Below are 26,732 nucleotides of genomic sequence, written 5' to 3'. Positions count from 1 at the left end.
GCTTCTGCTTGATTTCTAGCAATTTTAAATTGAGAGAGTGATTCAGATGTTTTTGATTTTAACCCGCCGCATGCCAGTGCCATTTTAAAACGGTCTGACAATGCTGCGGCCAGTGCCAGTGCCATTTTAAAATGGTTTAAAATAAAAAACTTCACTGTGACCGCATTTTTCAAGATTCGCAGGTAAAAATTGGCAGGCATGTAAGGTAACTGTTCCTCTACCATGTCCCAGGGTGTCAAGGCTATACACTCACGCTCTCCCCCTCTCACGCTCACTCTGCCTGTGTGCCTCACCCAGTGCTGTACATAGTGAAGGCATTTTGTAAATATTTTCAAGTTAATGTAAGTTGTAAATATTTTCTTATAAGTGTAAGGACTATATAATGAAGTCAGTTTGAAAATACTTTCTTGTAAGTGCCAGGACTGTACGTAATGAAGTCAGGTTGAACCTATCTTCAAGTAAGTGTAAGATAATGCATTCACAGGGAGAAAGAAATGCAAATTGTGATAGATGCTGAAGTAATAAGTGATCAGAAAAGTGTACTGAACATTGCTATACTTTCCCAGCATAAATACCTGAATATACCTTACATAGAAAACGGCTTTCTCTCACGTACGTGGTGAGTGTGAGAGCGACTACACCTGAACAAAAGGTATGAAGGACTCTATAAAACTCATTTTTGAGCCTCGGTGAGCATTTTAATGACAAAATTCGTTGTTTCCACATCAAAATCTATCATTTTAGCCAAAAAAGAAAAAGTCAAAAAATGGCAGGCACTGGGGTGACCCAGAGGGCTAAAAGTAGCCAGCACGCGGCGGGTTAAGTAAGAGTTATATGCTAATGACTTTTGGGCTGTTGCTCTGGCACAACTGCCATCAAACCATTTTGGAGAGTTCAATCTTTTAGTGAACTGTTGACTTGGGATAAATAAATCCATACCAGCTGGTATTAAGTTGCAAATTTGGGACTGAGTAGAACTGGGATCAGGAGAGAAGAAAGACTGCCATGGAATGTCAGCAAGGTATTTTCTAAATCCATCCCAGTTTGCCCTATCAAAGTGCCATCGGGTCATCCTGACAGGTTCAGAACGGGGAGGTGTGAGGGGGTTAACAAACGAGGCTTTGATGAAATTGTGGTCAGAGGATCCAAGTGGTGACAGTACCTCTATCCTGTATTGATCTGGATTATTTGTCAAGAATAAATCCAAGAGATGGACATTATCGTCAGGATTATCAGGTATTCTGGTTGGTTACTTCACCAGCTGGGTGAGATTAAACGATTCTGCAAAAGCTCACACTCAAGACCAGCATCATCAGTCCTAGCAGAATGCAATAACCATTCAACATTATGTATGTTAAATCACCCAAAATAGTAATTTCGGTGCTAAGAGCAAGGTTAATGTGTGGATATGGAATCACATACATTGGGTTCCGAATAAGCACTGGGGGAGCGATAGACTACACAAGTATATTTGGTAATATTTTGATAATTTATTTATACAATACGTAATCAAAACTGGATGAAGTGAAGTTTAAAGTAGTGTCAACTGCATATTGGGATTTGATATACCAACAGGTGCAGTCCTTGTTATGGAAGTTTGTAAGGAGATGGTAACCAGAAAAACAAAATGGGGATATATCAGTAGCGGATGAGATTTGTGGTTCTGTGAGGAAAAGGGCCAAAGGGGATATGGATTGAAGGAAAAAACTAACATAGTTTAAATTTGTGTTAAAGCCGCAGATGTTGGTGAAGAATAAGGCTCCATTTTCACTTCTCCGCTGACGAGCATTACAGAAAATTGCAACAGTCGCTGCCGGCACAGTCACTTGATGGCAACCGAGAGGACCCTGTGCCACCAGCGCTACCCTGCCGGTGGTGGCAATCCGAGGTACTACCTTATTTGATAATAACATTGCAAAGGCCATTGCTCAAGAGAGTGAATAGAAGGTGTGATATGTTATGCACATGTAGTGTGGTGTAGACAGTTCAAGGTAGAGGTATTATGAGAGCATGCTGGCTTACTCTCTGTGTAAATGAATGCACTGAAAATGTTCAGCAAAAAGAGATGGTCAGGATCTAGTCCTGAGGGCTGGTGAAACGGGAGCTCCAACTCTCCCTATCACCATATATATATATATATATATATATATATATATATATATATATATATATATATGCGAGAAAGAAGGAACCAAAGGCCATGAGCCCGCAACAAGAGTTCCCTACAAAAGAGAAACAAAATACAAGAGACAGCCAAATTCAAGATCCATTCATTTCGAGATGCCTGGACACACTGCGTTTGAAAGACTGGAGATCATATGCAGCAGGAAATACAGACAGAGGGAGACAGTGCCAGAGCTGACCTGTTGCATAAATGAAGGACTGGGAGTAACGGTTAACTCTTGCATTAGAGAGTTCAACAGAAAAGGGATAAGAGTTTCCTGCTAGACGGGTGCTATGCGCCCGTCGTAGAGGTGGAGGAATGCATGCAGACAGTTCAGGGGAGCAGTGACCATTAAAGTAGCGATAGAAAAGAGATAAAGATGCAACAGTGCGGCAAAGAGACAGAGGTTCAAGGGAGTCAGTAAGAGGAGAAGAGTTCATGAGACGTAAAGCTTTTGACTCCACCCTATTGAGAAGAGCTGTATGTGGGGAGCCTCCCCACACATGAGCGTTGTACTCCACACACGGGTGGATAAAACCCCTGTATAGAGTCAACAATTGTGCAGGGGTAAAGAAAGAACGGAGTCGGCTTAGCGCACCCAATCTTTTGGAAGCAGATTTTACAAGAGATGTAATATGATCTTTCCAAGATAAGTCCCGAGTAAATGAAACCCCAAGCATGTTCAAGAATGATGCAGGATTAAGCTGAATATAATTAAACATTAGTGGGTATACCTGTGGAAGATTTTGATGGGTTGATTGGTGTAAGAACTGAGTCTTAGATGCATTAAAAACAAGATTATTTTTACCCCAGTCAGAGATATGAGCCAAGTCAGATATTAGGTGTGAAATAGCCTCATTCCTTATATGTTGAAGTAACTGCTGAGATGGGCGTTGCGGGAACTTAATGGAAAGGTGAGGGGTGGAGTCATCAGCGTATGAGTGGATAGGGTTAGATGTACAGCTTAAAGGTCATTGATGAATAAAAGGAAGAGAGTTGGTGATAGGACAGAGCCCTGAGGAACACCACTGTTGATAGATCTAGGAGAAGAACGATGACCGTCTAAAACAGCGGCTATAGAATGACCAGAAAGGAAGCTAGCGATGAAGACACAGATAGAAGGATAGAAACTGTAAGAGGGCAGTTTGGAAATTAAAGATTTATGCCAGACTCGATCGAAAGCCTTTGAGATGTCAAGTGCAATGGCAAAGCTTTCGCCAAAGTCCTGAAAGGAGGATGACCTGGAGTCTGAAAGGTAGGTGAGAAGATCGCCAGTGGAGCGTCCCTGACGGAACCCGTACTGACGATCAGAAAGAAGGTTGTGATAGGAAAGATGCCTTAAAATTTTTCTATTGAGAATTGACTCGAAGACTTTTGAAATACAGGACGTTAAAGCAATTGGACGATAGTTGGAGGGTTGGGAGTGATCACCCTTCTTTGGGATTGGCTGAATGAGAGCAAACTTCCAGCAAGAAGGAAAGGTACAAGTTGACAGACAAAGGCGAAAGAGTTTACCTAGGCAGGGTGTAAGCACAGAAGCACAGTTCTTAAGAACAACAGGAGGGACTCCATCAGGTCCATATGCCTCGTTAGTATTGAGGCCAGTGATGGCAGAAAATACATCAGGTGAAGAAATTTTAATGTCAGCCATGAGGAAGTCAGAGGCGGGAAGTGATAGAGGAACAGCACCAGAATCGTCTAAGGTGGAATTGGAGGAGAAAGTCAGTGCGAAGAGATCTGCTTTATCAGTAGAAGAAATAGCTACAGAACCATCAGAGTAGAAAAGAGGAGGGAAGGATGATGAGGTAAAGTAGTTAGAAAGGTTTTTTGCCAAGGTGCCAGAAGGAGTGGGAAGAATTCGAGTTGGAGAGTTGAAAGCATTTAGTATGGATGAATTTATTTTTAGCAGAGCAAAGAACAGACTTAGCACGATTCCGGCCAGAAACGTAAAGATGATGTGATTTAGGGGTGGGTTGGCTCCGGTACCTTTTGTAGGCCCTCTCCTTGTTGCGGACAGTATTAGAACAAGCGTGATTAAACTAAGTCTTTCTTGTGTTAGTCAAACGATATGAGAAAGGAATGTATGCTTCCATGCCCGAGAGAATAACCTCCATAATGCACAAGGCACACTCGGATGGCTCCCGGCCATGGAAGCAATAATCATTCCAGGGAAAATCAAAGAAGTACTGCCTGAGGGTCTCCCAATCCGTGGCTCCAAAATGCCACAGACGACGTTTCCCTGGAGGGTCCACAGGCCGTACCAGAGTGATAGGACAGGTTAAGGTGATAAGGTTGTAATCGGAGAAGCCCAACGGAGACAAAAGATTAAGAGTTTAAGCAGAAGGATTAGTTGTAAGAAACAGGTCAAGTATGTTGGAGCTCTCTCCAAGGTGGTCTGGGATATGGGTAGGGTTCTGTACAAGCTGTTCTAGGTCATTAAGGATAGAAAAGATGTAGGCTTGTTCACCAGGTGGATCAGTGAAAGAAGAGGAGAGCCAAAGGTGGTGTTGAACATTGAAAACCCCTAGAATGGAGATTTCAGAGAAAGGACAAATGGATAGAATGTGTTCCATCGTAGAAGTAAGATTGTCGAAGAATTTTTGATAGTCAGTAGAATCAGGAGATAAGTAAACAGCACAGATATATTTAGTCAGAGAATGACAAGAAAGCCAAAGCCAGAGTGTAGAGAATTCAGAAGAATCGAGTTCAGGAACACGAAAGCAAGATAAGTCATTGCGTATATATACACAACAGCCACCTTTGGCTTTGAAATGAGTATAGAGAAAGTAGGAGGATACAGAAAAGGGTTTGCTGTCAGTTGCCTCGGACAGCTGAGTCTCAGTTAGAAAAAGAAGGTGAGGTTTAGAGGAGGTTAAGTGGTGCTCAACAGAGTGAAAGTTAGAGGAAAGGCCGCAAATGCTGCAGAAACGAAGAAGAAGAGAGTCAGACAGTGGTTCCAGGCACCTCGAGTCATCACTGGGAGAGGGGCGGAAGGTTGGGGCATTTATGGCCCCCCCCCCCTGGGGACTCCGAGGCTGAGTGATAAGACGCCATGATTTTTTTTTATTTTGGAAAAGGAAGTATAGTGTGTATTGTACATGTAGTTTGGTGCAGATAGTTAGAGAAATTTGTGTTGGAGAGCATGCTGGCCTACTCTTTGTGTTACTGGTATATATATATATATATATATATATATATATATATATATATATATATATATATATATATATATATATATATATATATATATATATATATATATATATATATATATATATATATATATATATATATATATATATATATATATATATATATATATATATATATATATATATATATTGCCAGACGCCTCAATCCCGTGTGGGGTGGCCAAAAACAAATCGCCTCCAAGTCGCCTTGTCCCCCGCCATTTCACTGCCCTGCTCCCAACTCACACACCACTCTCTCATTTACCTCTCCACCCCATCCCTCCATCTCATCCTCGGCCTCCCCTCCCTCTTCCCCCTCCACCTCACTCACATACACTCTCTTCGTCAGTCTTTCACCCTCCATCCTCTCCACATGGCCAAACCACCTCAGTGTGTTCCTCATAACGCTTCCTATCACATCCACATCAACACCACAACGCTCCTTTATATCCTCATTCATCAGCCTGTCTCTCCACGTGACTCCACAGGCTCCTCTTAAATAACTCATTTCCACTGCTCTCACTCTTGACTTGTGTCCTTCCAACAATGTCCAATCTTCACTTCCGTACGTTAGAGTTGGTATCACAGTACTGTCATGTAGTAACTTTCTCACTTTCATGCTCACTTCCCTGTTTCTTATCACTGCTTTCAAAGAACCAGCAACCTTTCTTCCCTGCTGTACCCTTTCAAGCACTTCACCCTCCAAACCTCCATTCTTACTCATCACACTACCCAAGTACTTAAACGTACTCACATTTTCCAATTCCTCACCATCCAATCTCGCTGTACATTCACTGACTTCACCTCTCTAAAAGACCATCATTTTAGTCTTCCCGACATTCAGCTTTAGATTCCGTTTCTTACACACTCTCTCAAACTCATCCACCAAGCCTTGCAGCTCCCCTTCGTCTTCACTCAACAACACAGTATCATCTGCAAACAACAGTACAGGGAGTTTCCAAACACTATCCTCTCTCACCAGGGCCACTCCAACATCCACTACCCTACCTTGTACCTCTCTTATTACCCCATCCATTTACAGATTGAACAACCATGGAGACATGACACATCCCTGTTTCAAACCAATTTTCAAAGAGAAAAATTCACTTAGTTCACCATCCACACGCACTGCAGCCTTGGCACCATCGTACATACTCTTCACAGCATTCAACGACTTCCCATCTACTCCATATATTCTTAACACTTTCCACAATCCTTGTCTATCCTCCCTGTCATATGCTTTCTCCAAATCCATGAAAGCCGCATACAACTTCTTTCCCTTCTCTAGAAACTTTTCCACTAAAGATCTAAGAATGAATATCTAATCTACACAACCCCTTCCCTTCCTAAAGCCTCCCTGCCTCCCTGTTCTTCCTGTTCTTCTTCAACTAATATATATATATATATATATATATATATATATATATATATATATATATATATATATATATATATATATATATATATATATATATATATATAATGGATGGCCAACAATCTTCGTCAGTATGGTATCGCCAAAATCATCATGGCACCAAATAATATATTCGTAATAATTCGTTTGTTCGATAGGCATTAAATTAAGCCGTATTCTAATCTAACCTAACCCATATACTAACCCTAACTAAACTAATCCGACGTAACCTAGGAACACTAACCTATCCTAACTAATCTTATCTAATATAAGAAAACAGAACCTAACCAAACCTACTCTAACCTAACTACTGTAACCTAACTACCCTAATCCAACTAGACCTAACCCCATTATCTAACCTGACAAACCAAACTTAACCAAACTCTTCTACAGATTGAAAAGTTGCTGCTCAATCGTCCATCATGAAGGCACTGCTGACTCCTGTGATGATGATGATGATGATGATGATGATGGCAGCCTCTGAACCAACGGGCGAGACAGGAATCATGGGCTGTCGGGTTGATAGTCCATCCAAGTTTAATCTCAAGGACCTGTTTGATTGGCAGTTAGGTGAGTAGGATTTGTTTGTTTGTTTTAATGCTGTGAGGAGATTAAACAACGTAAAAGCAGCAGGTGTTGATATGATATATGGTAGTATTCTCATCGGGTAACAAAGCTCCCTAACATCTTTTACTTTGCGATATATTTTTGGATGTGGCTGGTTAATGTCCTTCCATACGTTACTTGTGCAGACTATGACGTTATTGAAATAATTTATGTAATACACAGAAGGAGACTAAGGTGTAATAAACAGAATAAATCACTAAAGAAAATGTATTAGTGAGCTTACTTAACTTAGGAGAATACGGTTCTAAGTAAAGCGAGGAAGAGTGGCATAAATATTACCCAGGGATTATACTAGAAATTAGAGAAATTATAGCAGTGGAGTGAAAGATTGCCTTAGTTATGTTCCTGTACATACAAAAAAAATGAAAGTAAATAAGAGTATAGTATTATTAGTCTGGTGAGTGTATACTGTATAGGAATATCATATGGAAGAATAATTAGAGGAATGCTGGAGAATATATCAGAATGTCTGGTTTGTGATGAACAGTGTGTTTTCTCGTCCATTAAAGAAGCTCCCAAATACCTTGCTACTGCCTGTTATGTTGTATTTATCTTTTAAACACTAGAATGGATGGCAAAACTAACACTCGCGGGCCCATTAATGAACGGTACTAAGAACTAAACTGGTAAGGAAAAGTGACAGGGAGCTTCCTTAACTAACCATAAAACAGGCTCAAGCGTGGCAGGGGATGTGTGGATCAAATATTTACAGCAAAAAAAGGGAGAATGCAAGTGTGAATGAATGTACGCAATTTTTGGCATTTATAGATCTGGAAATGTGTATGCCAAGGTGAATAGGGAAGGATTATGGAAAGCTTTGAGGATGTATGGTGTCGTTGGAGAGCTGCTGAATATTGCCATTATTATTATTATTTTCTTTTTTAATGATAGAGATGCATTGTGGATTTCTAAGGATGTCCTTAACCCGTGGATTGCAAGCCACAGCTCAGGTTGGGTAGCGTCGCAATGGGAGCTGCAGCTCAGGCTGTGCTGGCCGTGCATCACTGTAAACAACTTGATTCCTATGAAAACTTATGCATGGTGCTATGCAAAGACGGAGTGAGAGAGAATGTTTTCTTTTCACCAGATTATGTCCTGGATGTTTACCAAGTTTATAATAAACAAAAAAAAAAAAGGATTTATTTTTCATTTTTTCACTACTCATGTGCATAAAATTACGCGTGGCCCTACGCAAAGACGGAGAGAGAGAGATTTTTTCTTTTCACCAGACGATGCCCTGGATGTTTATCTTCAAGTTAAAAAAAAAAAAAGAAAAAATCCTTCTGGTGGGATAAAAAAAAAAAAAAAGGTAAGTGCACATTCCACGGGTTAAATATCAACAATGGAGTGAGGCAAGGGTGTATGATGTCGCATCGCCAATGTTATGATTGTAATCCACCATTTACTTGTGTTAAATATATATATATATATATATATATATATATATAGTCATGTGTGCTCACAGCTTGAATATTGCTGACCATTGTGAAATGCATGTGGAATGGTAGCATAAAAAAAAAAAGAAAAAAAAATAGACAATATTTAGAACAAAGCTGTTGGAATTATTAACCTTATCAGGTTTCTGTGCAGGGCAGATTATGTCTGTGCTAGAGTCAGCAACTCACACTAGTTGTACTTTATCATAGTGCGTTCATAAAAGGAAAACAAGGAAAATAAAAGGTCAAAATGACGAGTTGAAGTTAGGCAAAAACCAAAAATTTTACACCTTGTTGTAGAAAAATATTAACAAAGAATAACTAAAAAGACGACCAAGAAGCCTCGGACAAGGACTGACCAAAAGATGACGACCAAGGACCGGACAAAGGACATGGTAGGCCTACGGATCGCGACATGGAATGTAAGGGGTGCGAATGATGAGATGAAAGAGAGAGAGATTGTCCAGATGCTTGAGGGTGCGAAAGTGGATGTATGTGGAGTAACTGAAACTAAATGATGAGGTGAGACTGTGAGAGAATGGGAGTATGGATGGGGTATATGTGCAGGAGTAGGTGAGAATGAGAGGGCAAAAGAAGGAGTGTGTACTGTTGCGAGTAATAGATGGAAGAAGAACATAAGAGAGTATGGATCAGTTGGCTCAAGGACTGTGTGGGTAAGATTGAAATTTGGAATATAAATGTGGGCGATTGTGTGCGAGTATGTGCCAATGCAAGATCGTGCAAGCAGAGTGAGAGAAGAGTTCTGGACAAATGTGGAAGTGTGCATGGAAAAGTTTGGAAGGAATGAGTGTTTTTGATTGGTGATATGAATGGTAAAGTAGGGAATGTGAAGGTGGATGGAATAGTTGGTGAGTAGGATGTGCCTGCTGAGATAGATGAGAATGGCAGTGCATTAGTGGACATTTGTGCCAGGAAGGGGTTGGTGATAGCCAATACCCTCTTCAGCCACAAAATGATCCACAGGTATTCATGGCGAGTGATGAGAAGGGTGGATGGTGAACTGAACGAAAGAAAGACAATGATTGATAATGTGTGTGTGGTTGAAAGGATGCGAAGATGTGTAACGGATGCAAGAGCTTATTGAGGTTGGGGGAGTGGACTTTCTGACTACTACTTTGTGGTGGCCAGAATCAAGATCCAAGATGGAGAAATAGAAGAAGGGAAGGATGGGAGGAAGGAGTAGTTGCAAGGAGAGTGGAAAGGTAACAAGAGGATGAGAAAAAGGCAGAATATAAGAGAGAAGTGGAGGAACGATTGGGTAAATATGAACTGGAGCAGATGGGGGATGTGGAAATTGTGTGTGCAAGATATTCACTGGAGAAAAATGTGCAGCATGTGATGTGGTGTGTGGGGTGAAGAGAAGACGGAAGGGGGTGCAAGGAACAGCATGGTGGAATGAAGAGGTGAGACAGGCTGTGGCACAAAAGAAGAAAGCATACAATGAGTGGATGAGAAATAGGGGTGTGGATGAAGTTGAGAGGCGGAAGAGAGAGTTATATGTAGAAAGGAAGAGAGAGGTGAAAAGATTCGTAAGAGAGAGTAAAAAGAAAGTGGATGAGGAATTTGGAAGGAATTTGAGTGTAAAGTGGAGGGACTGTAAGAAAATGTTCTGGAAAGAGTTGAAGAGAGTAAGGCAGGGTGGCAGTGAATTTAGCAGGGGAGTGAAAGATAAAAATTGTAGATTACTAGTGGAGAACGGAGAAAAAGTGAGCAGATGGAGAGAACACTTTAACCCCTACACCGCGGGGTTGTTTTTGCGCTCCTTGCGTGTCCCGCGAGGATATTCATGCTCTGACTGACTTTTTAAAAATATTTGCCAAAAATCAGTTATTAGTCCTAGAATATTGAAAATAAATATGCATATGGCACATACCTTCTGCTTTCCCCTGGGGTGTTTATTGAGCCTTCGTCATCTACAGTAGGACTTGTGGAGACTTCTGAAGTTGGTAATGAAGCCTCCACTTTACGCTTCCCGATACCCAGTAATATGGTTACCACTGCCTGATATTATAACTACAAACACTATTCTATGAATTTCAGGTAGTTTGGAATCCATAAACCCCCCCCCAAAAAAAACCCACTGAAAGCAATGTAAATTATGAACGCATACGAGCATTGTGTTGGTTCCCTGATGGTATTCTGAGGCGGAGCTGTCATTTATTATTTATAAACACACTCACACTTTATATTCCTAGTACTTTATCTTTCATTACTCCCAGTATTCATACATGCTAGAGTGAAACTTTCACCTTGATTACTCCTAGTATATATACTCATATTCTTATATTACTGCTTATTTACATTTCTATTTACATTCTCTATTTTATTTACATTATTTACATTCTCTATTTTATTTACATTATTTACATTTCTATTTTATTTACACTATGTTATGCACTGTCACTTGCAGTAACTTATAAAACAATTTTCCACTGTTCAGTTATATTTACATTCATTGCTTTCACCTGCTGTTTACACATTATTTAAACTTTATTTACATTTCCACTTGCACTGTTTTAGAGTCACCAGAAAGATCGTAGTCACTGTCCATCATTATCATTGATAAATTAGCCAGTTCACGTTCCACAGCAGTCACTTAGACCTTTACCCCTTTCCACACGAGGTTTAGTAGGGGTGGAGGTCATAGGGCCCTTTGGATGGGGCTTAAAAGCAGCGGAATTGGACAGGAGCGAATCCGATGTGGTTTCATCTTGAAAGACGACAGTAAACTGAATGCTGTGGCCTAGGGACAGTGAAGGGCTGCCAATGTCAGCGTGGTGACAGCTGCTAATATATACGCTATGAAATGATTGGCAGGAAATTTAGACAATACATAATAAATTAGGTAGTTCCAGGTGAATGTAAATATCACTCAGGCTTCTCCCGTCCTTTCTTATATATATTTTTATTATGAGAACAGGTCATACGGAAATATTTCAAGGGGAAATAAACAGGGAAAATTAGTGAACGAGTGCACATGAGGTGTTGCCAGGTAATAATTAGCCCATTCCAGATGTATGGCAGTATCAATTACCTTTTCTCTTTCTTTTATATATTATTTTGTATAAGAATAGGGCAAAGGGCACATTTCAATGGATAAAATGAGTTGAAAAATCCGTCCAGCATTTGTGTAGCACAGTGCAGCTGGTCAGACGGGAGGAGAGGGTAATGGAGGGGAGGTAAGGAGGGGTGGAGTCAAAGACAGGAGAAAAATGGCTAAATTGTCAACAGTGGATGGGAGTACAGGTGACATTAGCAGAACTGAGTATAGATGGACACTGGTAGTACTGATAGATGGTACAAGCCACCACATGAAAGCCCTGGCGAATTCAAAACAACACAGAATCACAAAAGTGACGCCCCACGGTATGATCCCTTGCTCCCGAGCTTCACGAAAGTGACACCCCGCAGTTAAGTGGTTAAGGAGTTATTAAATGTAGAGAATGGAAGTAATGCGAGTATAAGTGGCTGAGGAATGGCTGGGAGAAGGAGGGAGGTGAGAAGACAGGAAGAAATCAGTAGGATAGAAGTTGTGGAAGCAATGAAGAAAGTCAAATTGGGGAAAGCCCCAGGAATTGATGGAGTGTGTGGTGAAATGCTGAAGCACGGGGGAGAGATAGTAGTAGAATGGATGTGGAAGATGTGTAGATTGGCCTAGGAGGAAGTTAGAGTCCTAGAGGATTGGAAGTCAGGTATAATTATTCCTTTGTACATAGGAAAAGGGGAAAAAGAAGTGTCTGGTAATCATAGGGGCATTTGTCTTCTTAGTGTAACAGGAAAACTGTATGATAGGATACTTTTTGACAGAGTTAGGGAAATACCACAGAAATTAGCTGGAGAAGAAGAGGGAGGCTTTAGGAGGGGAAGAGGTTGTGTAGATCAGATATTCATTCTTAGATCTTTAGTGGAAAAGATTCTAGACAAGGAAAAGAAGTTGTATCCGGCCTTCATGGATTTGGAGAAAGCACATGACAGGGTGGATAGACAAGGATTGTGGAAAGTATTAAGAATATAAGGAGTAGATGGGAAGGTGTTGAATGCTGTGAAGAGTATATATGATGATGCTAAGGCTGAAGTGCGTGTGGATGGTGACCAGAGTGAATTTTTCTCCTTGAAGGTTGGGTTGAAAGAGAGATGAGTCATGTCTCCATGGTTGTTCAATCTGTACATGGAAGGGGTAATAAAAGAGGTACAAGGTAGGGCAGTGGATGTTGGAGTGGCCCTAGAGATAGAGGGTAGTGTTTGGAAACTCCCTGTTCTGTTGTTTGCAGATGATACTAAGTTGTTAAGTGAGGACGAAGATGAGCTGCAAGGCTTTGTGGATGAGTTTGGGAGAGTGTGTAAGAAACGGAATCTAAAGGTGAATGTAGGGAAGAGTAAAGTGATGGTCTTTGAGAGAGGTGAAGTCAGTAAATGTACAGTGAGTTTGGATGGTAAGGAAATGGAAAATGTGAGTACGTTTAAGTACTTGGGTAGTATGATGAGTAAGGATGGAAGTTTGGAGGATGAAGTGCTTGAAAGGGTACAGCAAGGGTGAAAGGTTGCTGGTTCCTTGAAAGCAGTGATAAGAAACAGGGAAGTGAGCATGGAAGTGAAATAGTTACTACATGACAGTATTGTGATACCAACTCTAACGTATGGAAGTGAAGCTTGGACGTTGTTGGAAGGACACAAGTCAAGAGTGACAGCAATGGAAATGAGTTATTTAAGAGGAGCCTGTGGAGTCACATGGAGAGACAGGCTGACAAATGAGGATGTAAAGGAGTATTGTGGTGTGGATGTGGATGTGATAGGATGAGTTAGGAGGAACACACTGAGGTGGTTTGGCCATGTGGAGAGGATGGATGGTGAGAGACTGACAAGGAGAGTGTATCTGAGTGAAGTGGAGGGGGGAGAGGGAGGGGGAGGCCGAGGATGAGATGGAGGGATGGAGTGGAGAGGTATATGAGAGAGTGGTGTGTGAGTTGGGAGCAGGGCAGTGAAATGGTGGGGGATAGGGTGACGTTGAGGCGATTTGTTTGTGGCCACCCCCACGGGGTTAAGGCATCTGGCAATAGATAGATAGATAGATAAAGTTATAAAGAAACAAAGCCATGAGTCAGACCAGCTGAGCAGTACCTCCACGGATAGAGCAACCATTCGGTGACATAATGCTCAAGCCTCTTTGTTATGATGAGTAAACGCGATTTTTGGTGAATAATAAACAAAAGTTTCGTAAAATGACGATGCAAAGCGTCACCGGAATCTCTGAGGTTGGATTTGACATGACGATCGAAATAGTCATAAGAATCTTAAAGGGTCAATAATCTTGCTATTATAAATAAACTACCTCCCTTTCAGGTAAAAAAGAATGTTGCCTCACTTGCATTAATTTAGAGATATTTTTATTGTATATGCTTAGACGAAGTTGCGTCCATTGTGCCACCTCTCCATGCCTTCCATCATGTGACACAGGCATCTGGTAGCGCTCATGACTGGATTATCACACAATCATATTGCAGAACATCTGTCTATCTGAATACTTCTATTCCCCAAAGTGCATCTCTCTGGAACTCATTTCCCCGGCGGCGTTGCTTCCCCCCAAACTTCAACGTACAGCTGTTCAAGTCCAACTGTTACAGATATTTTATGAATGGAGGACGCCATTAATCTGGTGTATGGATTATTATTTTTATTCATTTGTTTTTCTTTCCTCTGCTCTCTTATCTATCAGTCTATCTATTTATTTATGCTTATATATATATATATATATATATATATATATATATATAAAATCAGCCGTGGCTCAGTGGGTTAGAGCGCTCCGCTCTGACCGAAGGATCGGAGGATCGAATCCACCCAAGGGTCATTGGTAGACATCAAGAAGGGCATCCAGTCATAAAATGCTACACGCTCCAGTCCAAAGTCCTCTACCCAGGGGCATCGACTTAGCCCTTCGGGGATCCTGGCGTAAAACCAAATTATTATTTTTATTTATTTTTTGTGTTATATATATATATATATATATATATATATATATATATATATATATATATATATATATATATATAGCGGAAAGTCTCATCTTCTATATGTAATCACCGAAATCTCACCTTTTATAGAGAGAGAGGGGGGGGGGGAGTTACGGTTATGCTGGTGTGTAGCAATATTTACCAACAAATCACTTCATTCATGTGTCACAATCTCACAATAACTTCCTTCCTCTCCCCAGCGCTATCTCAGTGCAGTAAACCAAGGACGATGGAGTTTTGCCAGTCTCAGCTGGACACTTGCATCCAGGTAATATATTTCACAAGCTTTTTTTATTTATTTTTTTTTTCTTTGGCTTTACCTTATCTATTACACCTGTTAAACGCTTGGCAACCTGGAATTATGGATACATTTCCCACGTTGTTGTGCGACTTATTTTGTACCGTCACTCAAACAGAACGCATTCGCGCTCTCTCTCTCTCTCTCTCTCTCTCTCTCTCTCTCTAAGTTTACGCTCGTTCAGCCTACCTCTAAGAAGGGTAACCACTAGCGTTATGACTAGAAAAAATAATTAGCTTGCAGCAGGAATCGATGAGCATTTTGGTACTATCGCGCCCAAAAGTCCATTGACAAACAAATAACACTAGTGTGCTGGTATGAGGCTTCGGACCCTGGGACCTGTACTGCCATCTACAGCAGGTTGTGGCTTCCAAGGTAAGAAAGCATTGGAGCCTGCACATTTACTTTGCGTGTAGTGGCATGTCGCGCACTTAGTTGCCACTTCGGTTGTTGTTGCATACCTTGTACCGATTGGAAATATACACAATATTCATAACATCATTCTTCATGAATACTATCCGAGGCATGTAGTTCGGGATCCTGAGTAGAGATGGCTCTGTATTAAGATTATATGTGTCAGTTTCAAGATGGCCTCGTTCAGCTTTGTCATTGAACTTTGGGGTGCGATAGTACGTAGAACAATGTAATAGTCATTTCGCTTAATTCCATCAAAAGATCCCCCACACCAAGTCAAAATGTTTTGCAAGAAACACAAAAATCGTAAAACGTAGGATGCACACTACATAATTACAGTGTATTTGTTGCCACAATCTTCACATTTAAGTATGTCCTTCTTGCAGTTTCCACTCAACTCCTCCATCAGTTTCATTGCCCTTTCATCAATGATGTTGGTCCGTGGTATGTTCAGAGATCTTTTCATGCTCCAGTGGGTTTCAAGGCACTTCTGTGTGCAAGGGCACTTGAGTTCTTTATCGCTGGTCAATAGGTTTTCATAGTATATCTCTTTGAATTTCCGATCAGAAAACAACGCCTCTTGCCATCCATAGGCAATAAAGCGTGCTGGTATCTCCAATGTGCCTCTCCTGTTTGGAAGCAGAAAATACGCGATTAGGGTGTAAATTGCCCCCGAATTCCAGTGGGCGCTATGTAATGATGGTAGTTTCCTCCATTTGATTTCTGGAAATGCCCCTTGTTCCCTGTAGATTTGGAATGCTTTGCACAATTCATACAGGAATTTGAAGTCATCTCTCCATCCTGGATTTTCACCCATTTCCATTTTCTTACCTGCTTCAAAAGAACTTTGTAGTTCCGTTTACTTTTCAGTCAGTTCCCCATCAAACTCGTAATTCAAACATGGCTTAGTGGAAACCTTTGTCACAAAGAAGTCCAACACATGCTTCATGATTCTGTCCAGGATATAATGTGACATCCGATATATTGTGGTTTTTCCAAACCCTTTTTAGTCATTTTCTTCTGTATTCTGACCACAACACCATTCATATGTCCTGTGTTTACCATTGTATCACAAATAATAATTTTAATACTTGACCAGGCATCATATTCATCTAGAACTTTCTAAAGGCCATTGAAAATATTCTGAGCTGATCGTCCACTACATTTTATGATTCCCAAACTAATCTTCCTAGTTTTGCTTTGAAGGCAGACTACCTGGTACTCAGTATTGGATAATTATTTTCCATCAAAATGCAAACAATACTTTTTCTTTTCCTGTACTAGTGATCTGATTTTTTTCCTTCTGTTTTTCTCCAGCCCTGGCAACGCCACGCCATACACCAGATTGTGTTGGTATGAAAACAGGGATGCCTTCATTACCGACAGTTGAGCTCACACTAGGTGATTTATTGGTTGACAATGAATGATTTGTTACCAATTTCTTTGCATGGTATGTTGAAAACGACATCTTCCTTGTACCTGGGGCTTCTTCATTGTTATTGTTCTCTGTATCACTTGTGGAGACACTTGAGGTAGTATCTTCAGTTTCAATCTCGTATGGTGTACCAACTTGCTGTGTTATTGGAGTATCACTTGTTTCACAGTGTTTTGCCTTTTTGATGGATGGATTGTGGATAATCCTGCAAGTTTATGTGTAGTGTATCAACTTTTCCACCAGATGTAACTTGTTTGTGATATAGTTCCCCATCTTCCCGGAAAAGCCACTCCTCATTAACTTTGGATGTGTCAAAAAGATTTTTCAACTCTTTTTGAAACACTTCTTTTGGTCATCTTTGGTAGCTTTCATATTCATTGATCAGTTTGTTCAGCAGTGCTTTAATCACTTTTTGACTCGATGCAGGAAAACTAAATTTTTGCCATAACTGTATTAGTTCGCCATATATTTGCTGAATCCTGCTTTACTTTAGTTTATCCTTTTCTAATAACACATGGTGCCTTCCCAATATATCACATTTTGAAGGCATTATGACAGTCAAACGTCCTATTCTGGGTAGATTACGCCGCTTCAGATAATTAGATTATGGCACGTTTGCACCCCATTTCTGCGCGTTCTTCGCGACAGAATCACTAGATTTGGAGTACGCCATGGTAGTGCTGTCTCAATAAACACTAGGTACCCTGCAAACACAAATGTACTAGAAATACATCGACTCCGATTAAACAGCACAAACTGTAAAAAATGCACAAAATTAGCCCAATGGAAAATGTTTGTGTGGGAAGACTTTTTTAAGGCAAATGCAAAACAAACATCATATATGTGATTTATACATTAAAGTTCATCACCCAGCATAGCAGGGTTTTTAAAATTAGGGAGAATAATTTTTTGTCATAACCGTAGTAACCACCGTCGTGTGTTCAATGGTCTTATGGGCTGGTTTTAACTTTTTCTTTTTACGTAATGTATAATGACTTGATTGTCTTTTAGTTTTTACTTTAATCAATGTGTTTATTTTTTATTTGCTTTTAGTCGTAATCAGTGAAATCGTGCGGCTTTAACCGTACCTGTTGCACCGCCTGGAAATAATTTTCTTCCATCCATCCAACAGTGTTATCACCAAAACAGTGCCGTTTCTTGTATTCCTTAAGCCTTTGAATATATCTTAAATATAACGATTCTGAAGCATCTTTTCATTTGTAAACTTTTCTTTTACCGTTGGTATGGATTCAGTCAGCGATGCTGCACTGGTGATTCTTAATTAATAATTCATCAACATATTTATTTATGTACTTCTATTTCTCTCAGACTCTTGTTCATCCCAGGAATTATGATTATGCTGGATCAGAACCGTACCGATGCTGGCTTGTGATGGCACGTGGTGTCGGAATGGTACAGGCAAGCCAGATGACCTGAATCATCCCAGTGCAAGTGCCGACAACCATTTGCACATAGATTCAGATTCCGTTCTGTTCTGGCCCAACATCATGTCTGTATCGGAAGCCAGTAATTAAATCTGAATTGGGTGTAAGTAATCGCGCCAATTTACAAGGGTGTTTGATAGCTCGAAAGTAACAGATCTTTGAAATTTACTTTTTCTTTCTTTGAGGGAATAACATTGTAAACTTATCCTTTAAATCCTTCTTAATATAAGATGCACAAAACCCCGTGACAACCGTGACCGTGAGTGTATGTTTGCTCCACTCATCTGACCATGACACATTTTCAGTCCGGAGAAATGAGGGAAAGGACTGAAATGTGTGAGGGAAGGTGTAGGGGTGTGAGGGAACCTACTGCTATATTATAGGGTTAAACGAGTCTGCATTTCTTCCCCTTCTTCATTTTCCCTTATCAAAAATGCTTAATTTGAGTCTGCCCTTTTATACATTTTCTGGTACTTAATCCAGCTGACGTCACACAAGCCACGCCTCCCTGCACCCTGACGGAAAGTGAACCGTCTTGGTATTAGTAGGCTTAGTTTTTGCAGCTTTCAACCCTGTCAAGGATAAGATGTCTCCTTCAGGAAGCAGTTTGTACTTCAGCATACTGTTTTCCAGCAGCTGTTACTTTCTTAAGAATGCGTCTACCTTTATATCTTTTATTTATAATTTTTTTTTTTTTTTTTTTTTTTTTTAAGCACAAGGGATCTTGCCACGTGCAGTTGCCGAGGGTGACGTGATGACGCTGCCATGGCAACACCCGCCTACTCGCCACTAGTTTGGACATTCAGATGCTCCAGCCCGCCCAAGCTATTATTCCCGCTTGCCCGCTCACAGTCAGTTCGCAGCCTTATGGCCAAATACTTGAGAATCTTTGTAACTATTTCCACAGATCCTAAGTAAACTCCACGGTGAGATGGACGACCAGACCTACAATGCAGTGCCTGGCTATATTTCAGAATGCTCTGAGCCCTTGGATGCCCATGTAAATGTAGGGTACTTCCCTTCAACACTGGCTGGTAAGTTAGGTCTCTTTTTTACTCACCTCCCTCCCCTGTCTGTCTGTCTGTCTGTCTGTCTGTCTGTCTCTCTCTCTCTCTCTCTCTCTCTCTCTCTTTCGACTACCTTAGAGATTTTTTTTTCAACGTATCTTCAGTACTTCAGTGGTAGTGGAATATATTATTATGACCGCATACTATACTCTCTCTCTCTCTCTCTCTCTCTCTCTCTCTCTCTCAACAGTACTATAAACAAAATCCATCAGTCAGGAGCAAGCGTTCATTAATGCCAAAGACTGCCATCCTCCTCACAAACTCTCATGCAGGGTTGTCTAGATATTGCCCATCCATTTCTCGTCTGCTCCGGGGACAGCTCAGTCAGCGATACAATGTTGAGCTTAGCCAATATCATTTTAAGTTCCCATTACGCTTTTTGTGAATTGTATTACCTTTTTCTTACGTTCTTGAACTGTATCGTTTTTAATAATTTAAGAGAGGATCCACAGTCACTGTTCTCCTCACCATCATACTAAGCCGTCACCACAACACACGAGGGTTACTGTATATGTGGATCATCGTGTATAACCCAAAGACAAGAGACAAAATATATTAATGTTAGTTATTGTTATTATTATTATTATTATTATTATTGTGGTAGGTGGGGGCGCTTAGCATCCAGTCACTCGATGTAGTGCTGCTCTCTGGTGTCTGCCCTTTCCTCTCCTCCATCCTTCTTTCCTTCCATCCTCTTCTCTCCTTTCTTTCATTCTTACCTCGTCCTTCTGCCTACGGGTGACTTGACACTCCCTCCTCTGTCTTTCTTTCCTTCATTCTTTCCTTTTCCTTCTGCCTGTGGGTGACTACACTGAGTGACATGCCAAATGGTTTCCCGTACACCAGGAAACCATTTACTACGCTGTGTGGTAACCATTTAACCAAATTTTGGCGCCTGGTGGTTTGGTGGGTAATTAAGGCTCTCCAATCGGATTGAGCCGGTGAAGGTTTATATCCAAGGGATGGTTGGGGTTTATTGCTCACATAATGCCTCTCAGGGTGAGTGAGGCTGGTCACTCTCATCTTAAATGTCAGGATCAATTTGCCTAGCCCGGGGCTCCTACGTTCCTCATGGGGCAACGTAGGATTGGATGATGAATGAATGGATGAATGTTATTATTATTAATATTATTATTATTATTATTAATATTATTATTATTATTATTATTATTGCTATTGCCACTACTACTACTACTACTGCTACTACTGGTACTATTACTACTGCCACTACTATTACTGCTGCTGTTGCTGCTACAGTTATTACTACTGCTACTACTATTACTGCTGCTGCTGCAAGTACTGTTACCAGTACTATTACTAATACTATTGCGTCAAATATTGACTTCCACCTATCAACATGGGTAGAGATATTTGTGTCCGTAAGTATTTATATCATTATTATTATTGTTATTATTATTATTATTATTATTATTATTATTATTTAGTGGTAGGTGGGGGCGTTTACCATCCACTCACTCGATGTAGTGCTGCTTTGGGTGTCTGCCCTTTCCTCTCTTTCTTCATCTTCTTTCATTCTTTCCTTTTCCTTCTGCCAATGGTTGACTTTACACTCCTTCCTCTGTATTTCTTTCCTTCACTCTTTCCTCTTCCTTCTGCCTGTGGGTGACTCAACAATGAGCGACAAGCCAAATGGTTTCCTGTACACCAGAAACCATTTACTACCCTGAGTGGTAGCCGTATAACCGAATTATGGCACCTACTATCCATTTCATGGACCGTGTATCATGGTTTTTCTCAAATATCTTTCAAACTAATCAATTGATCGGTATGATACTTTGACACAGTGTACATGACACCTCCCGCTAATTTTTGGTAACATATGGCATTGCCAAGTGGTGTTAGTGAAGGCGTTTACTCTTGACGTTTAACCTGCCCCGTCCCGACGACGTATGGGTACGTTGCAACGATTTGCATTTGCCAGTCCCGGCGACGTACCAGTACGTCGTGCAATTGCAATGTGCATAATTTCGACAATTTTCAATTTTCGCACGTGATTTTTCGTATGTATACACGGGACACCTTCCTCTATTCCTGTACAAGATACCAAGCAGGGACCATGCCTTACACTGCATAACCTCCCCCCTCCCCCCCTCACGCCATTGTCTTGGCAAAGGACCTGTTACCAGTGACCTGGCTAGTAAAGTTATTCAGGGCCAGAGTGATTCCCCAATCGATGACAATGTGGAGGACAATGTTTACATAGCATTAGAAGAAGAAACAGCCAGAAATAATGATCAAGTAATGTGGCAAAAATAGGTCAGGTATGGTGATTAGTTAGTGAGTGAAACAATGCTTATAATGCCTTTATTACTGCTTGAAAACCATTATACTGTCATACTACATATACATTCGTACCAAGTAAATAAATAAATACCGTTTATGAGTGGATAAAATAGTTACCCTCCCATAGAACTCGTTTTCTTTGCTGCCAGCATGTTAGAAAACCCACTCGGGTAAGGAGGAACTCCTACCTGGACTGGGCACTTTAAACCTCAGGTGAGCGATTTCTCTATGAATTTTCGATGTTTCTCACCAAAAGCGAAGGTTTTAGCCAAAAAAATAATTTTTGAAAATACCTCGGGACTGGGGGATGTCGGAGGTGCGGAAAACCTCGGGACGTGACGGGTTAAAGGCAAAGTCGCGTGAGTCGCCAGACTAATCAACACAATCGAACGTCCGCTACCCCCCATCCCCTTCCTCTCCCTCCTTACCTCCCTCCCTCCCTCTCCCCCCTCTCCCTTCCCCCTCCTCATTTCCCCCCTCCCCCTCCTCACTTCCCCCCTCAACCCTCATTCCTGCTGGCCTTCCCGTGGCCCCCCCCCCCCTCTGTCCACTCTATCATGTTATAATGAGTAGTATCGGGTATCATAAATACAGTATGTTGTTGTTTGTAGAGTCTGTGTTCACTTAATCATTGTTATTGTATGTCCTGAAGTTATATAAACGGGAGTTGACTAAAGAGCGTATGACCGTCACCTTATTCACCCAATATAATGTGCCTACTATCACGATCTCTTAATTCCTTTACCCCCCATATCGACGTGTTTACTACGAGCAGGTAAGATAAGGTATCCAAAATTAAATCACACAGTTTAACTTACAAACCAGTACGGTACGGTATATAATCAACCCCGGACCTGACACCCTCGTTGGGAAAACTTAACCATTAGCCTATTATGGTCGTTAGGTCAGACCACGCTATATCCTTTTCATTAAGAACTTTCCAGTTATCTGCTACTACTGAATAATATAATGGTAAACGGTATTTTATTGCATATTGTATGTTACATACAGGTATTGGGGGGAATGCTGAGAGAAAGAGAGAGAGTGAAACAGTGAGACAGAGGGAGGGAGGGAGAGGAAGGAGATGGGGGGTAGCGGACGTTCGTTTGTGTAGATTAGCCCTGCAGGGCTCACGCGACTTTGCCTTTAAACGTCAAGAGTAAACGCCTTCACTAACACCACTTGGCAATGCCGTATATTACCAAAAATTAGCGGGAGGTGTCATGTACACTGTGTCAAAGTATCATACCGATCAATTGATTAGTTTGAAAGATATTTGAGAAAAACCATGATACACGGTCCATGAAATGGATAGTAGTGGTTTAGTGAGTACTTAAGGTGCTCCAACTGGACTGAGCCTGAGTACGTTTATATCCAAGGGGTGGTTGGGGTTTATTGCTCACGTAATGCCACTGAGGGATGAGTGAGGCTGGTCACTCTCATCTTATATGTCACGACCAACTTGCCTAGCCCCGGGCTCCTACGCTCCTCATGGGGCGGCATAGGATTGGATGATGGATGGGTGGATTATTATTATTATTATTATTATTATTTTTTTATTTTTTATTTTTTTTTTAATTCATCATCATCATCCAATCCTACGTTGCCCCATGAGGAGCGTAGGAGCCCGGGGCTAGGCAGTTGGTCCTGACATTTAAGATGAGAGTGACCAGCCTCACTCATCCCTGAGTGGCACTACGTGAGCAATAAACCCCAACCAACCCTTGGATATAAACCTTCACCGGCTCAATCCGATTGGAACACAATAATTACCCACTAAACCACCAGGCGCTATAATGTGGTTATATGGTTACCACCCAGCGTAGTAAATGGTTTCCTGGTGTACAGGAAACCATTTGGCTTGTCACTCAGTGTAGAGTCACCCACGGACAGAAGGAAGAGGAAGGAATGAGGGAAGACAGACAGAAGAGGGAGTGTAAAGTCACCGACAGGCAGAAAGACGAGGAAAGAATGAAGGAAAGAAAGACAGAAGAAGATGGAAGGAAAGAAGGATGGAGGAGAGGACAGAGCAGACACCCGAGAGCAGCACTACATTGAGTGAGTGGATGGTGAGCGCCCTCACCTACCACAAATTTATTATTATTATTATTATTATTCCATCAATTTCCGTCTCCGATCTTCATCATACTTGTTGACGATGTGCAGAACTGAGGATATTTCACTAACTCATTTTCAGTGACCTTCACCAACATTTCAAGGGAACAGGTCCAAAAATGTTCAAAAATCACAAATTTTCAGTCTCAGTTTACTCCACAACTAATATAGTTACATGAACATGGAGGGAAATCCCGTGATATAATTCTTTTCTAAACATTCGTATGGAAGAAATCTGAAGGTCATTCATTCTTGACATTACAATATTTTCTACACCCTACTTTTCAACACTATAAAATTGATCTACCGTACGGGATAAAACAACATATAAATGACGCACTTCTTGGCCCTGGAAGTTTTGTCTGGTGTTGGACGGGGTCTGTATATTTTTGGTGGCAGTCTGACCAACGATTTTTGAGGTATTACAAAAAAGGAAACTCCAGCAATTTTCTCGTGGGTAAAGATCAGTAACTCTCTCTGACAGTTAAAGTCTCCTAGTTATTATTATTATTATTATTATTATTATTATTATTGTTATTATTATTATAATCTAATTATTATTATTATTATTATTATTATTATTATTATTATTATTATTATCGCACATTTCCACTTTGATTTTCATCATACTTACTGAGGATGTGTAACACCATGAGACTGTTACAGTTCAAAATTTCTGTGACCTTGACCGACACTTCAAAGTCACAGGTTCAAAAATGTCCAAAAATCATGAATTATGAACCTCAGTTTACTCCAGAACTACTATAGATGGATGACCATGGAAGGAAATCCCATGACACAATCATTTTCAAAACGTTTGCATGAAAAAAAAAAAAAAAAAAATAGGGCCGTTCATGCGTGACATTACGATATTTTGGACACCTCACTTTTCAATTGCTCTTCCATACAGGAAATCACAAAATATAATAAGTCACTTCTTGTCGCTACAGGTTTTGTCTCCTCCTGGGCTAGGTCTGTTTACTTTTTGGATACAGTTTGCTCAACGGTTTTTGAGTTATTCCCATCGGAGCCCAGTGTCCGGAATACTGGACAGAGCTGGGATTTTTCAAGTTTTTATAAAGTAGGGAACCCCCGGGTAGGGACCTATGAGCTTCGCGACTATGAGCCGATAGGCGGAGGGCAGTATGCTTAGTATCCACCCAGTGTCTATATATATATATATATATATATATATAGCCCGACGCCCTAATCCAGCAAAGGGTGGCCGCAGATAAAACGCCTCCAAGTCGCTCTGTCACCCACCATTTGACTACCCTCCCCCCAACTCACCCCCCTCCCTCATATACCTCTCAACTCGATCCCTCCACCTCATCCTCGGTCTACCTCTCCCTCTCCCTCCCTCCACCTCACCTACATACACCCTCTTAGTCAGTCTTTCATTCTCCATTCTCTTCACATGTCCAAACCACCTCAGTGTATTTCTCCTAATCTTCTCAACCATATCCCATCCACCCCACAGCGTTCCTTCACTTCTTCATTCGTCAACCTGTCCCTCCACGTCACACCACATGCTCCTCTCAAGTAACTCATTTCCACTGCTCTCACTCTTGATTTGTTCCCCTCTTGCAAGGTCCATGCCTCGCTTCCATACGTCAGGGTAGGGATCACAATACTATCATGCAGTGACTTCTTAACTTCCATACACACCTCCCTATTTCTCATCACTGCTTTCATTGTACCAACAGCCTTCCTTCCCTGCTGTACCCTTTCACGCACTTCATCCCCCAAAGTTCCATCCCTACTCATCACACTACCCAAGTACTTGAATGCACTCACATTCTCCTTATCCTCACCATCCAACCTCACTGCACACTCTGTGACTTCATTCCTCTCAAACACCATAACTTTACTTTTGTTTACATTAACTTTCAGATTCCTCCTCCTACACACTGTCTCAAATTCATTCACCAAACCTTGCAACTCCCATTAATCTTCACTCAACAGTACTGTATCATCAGCAAACAGTAATACCGGAAGCTTCCAAATCTCACTCTCATTCATTAGAGCCACCCCCACATCCACTGCCCTACCCTGCACGTCCTTTACAACCCCATCCATGTATATATTAAACAGCCATGGAGACATCACACAACCCTGTTTCAGTCTCACATTGAGATCAAAGAACTCACTCAGCTCACCATCCACTCGCACCGCAGCCCTAGCTCCCTCGTACATACTCTTCACAGCACTCAACAATTTATCCTCCACTCCATATATTTTTAATACCTTCCACATACCTTGCCTATCTATTCTGTCATAAGCTTTCTCCAAGTCCATGAAGGCAGCATACACTTTCCTTCCCTTCTCTAGATACTTCTCCACTAAACATCTTAGAACAAATATCTGATCTACACACCCTTTTCCCTTCCTAAATCCCCCTTGTTCTTCTGCAACTAGCTCTTCTGTCATATGCCTAACCCTATCAATAAGTATTCTACCATATATTTTACCAGTCACACTAAGTAGGCAAATACCCCTATGGTTACCACATACTTCCCTCTCCCCTTTTCCTTTGTATAAAGGAACAATTATACCTGATTTCCAGTCCTCTGGAACCCTTCCCTCTTCCCAAGCCAATCTACACAACTTCCATATCCACTGCACAACAATCTCACCCCCATACCTAAGCATTTCACCACACACTCCATCAATTCCTGGGGCCTTTCCCAAATTAATCTTCTTCATCGCTTCCACTACTTCCGCCCTACTGATCTCTTCCTCCCTCCTCTCATCCTTTCCCCTCCCAGCCATTCCCCAACCACTTATACT

General features: G+C 41.1%; 1 protein-coding gene across 1 annotated transcript in view; it reads left to right on the top strand.

Moving 5' to 3' along the window:
- Positions 1-24,682, top strand: part of LOC145395467 (uncharacterized) — a 61,087-nt gene extending 36,405 nt beyond the window's left edge. Inside the window, exons 2-5 of the mRNA XM_080269069.1 lie at positions 7,163-7,339; positions 15,065-15,132; positions 19,364-19,490; positions 24,609-24,682. Of these exons, the coding sequence (XP_080125195.1) occupies positions 7,192-7,339; positions 15,065-15,132; positions 19,364-19,490; positions 24,609-24,682 (417 nt within the window). The 5' untranslated portion in view covers positions 7,163-7,191. The remainder of the gene's footprint in view (positions 1-7,162; positions 7,340-15,064; positions 15,133-19,363; positions 19,491-24,608) is intronic.
- The last annotated feature ends 2,050 nt before the right edge of the window (positions 24,683-26,732 follow it).

The sequence above is a fragment of the Coenobita brevimanus genome, chromosome 31, assembly GCF_032717465.1.
Source record: "Coenobita brevimanus isolate Jiangsu-jjx chromosome 31, ASM3271746v2, whole genome shotgun sequence".
Taxonomy (NCBI): Eukaryota; Metazoa; Arthropoda; class Malacostraca; order Decapoda; family Coenobitidae; genus Coenobita; species Coenobita brevimanus.
Note: the sequence above shows the minus strand (reverse complement) of the source record. Positions and strands in the feature narration are given on the sequence as shown.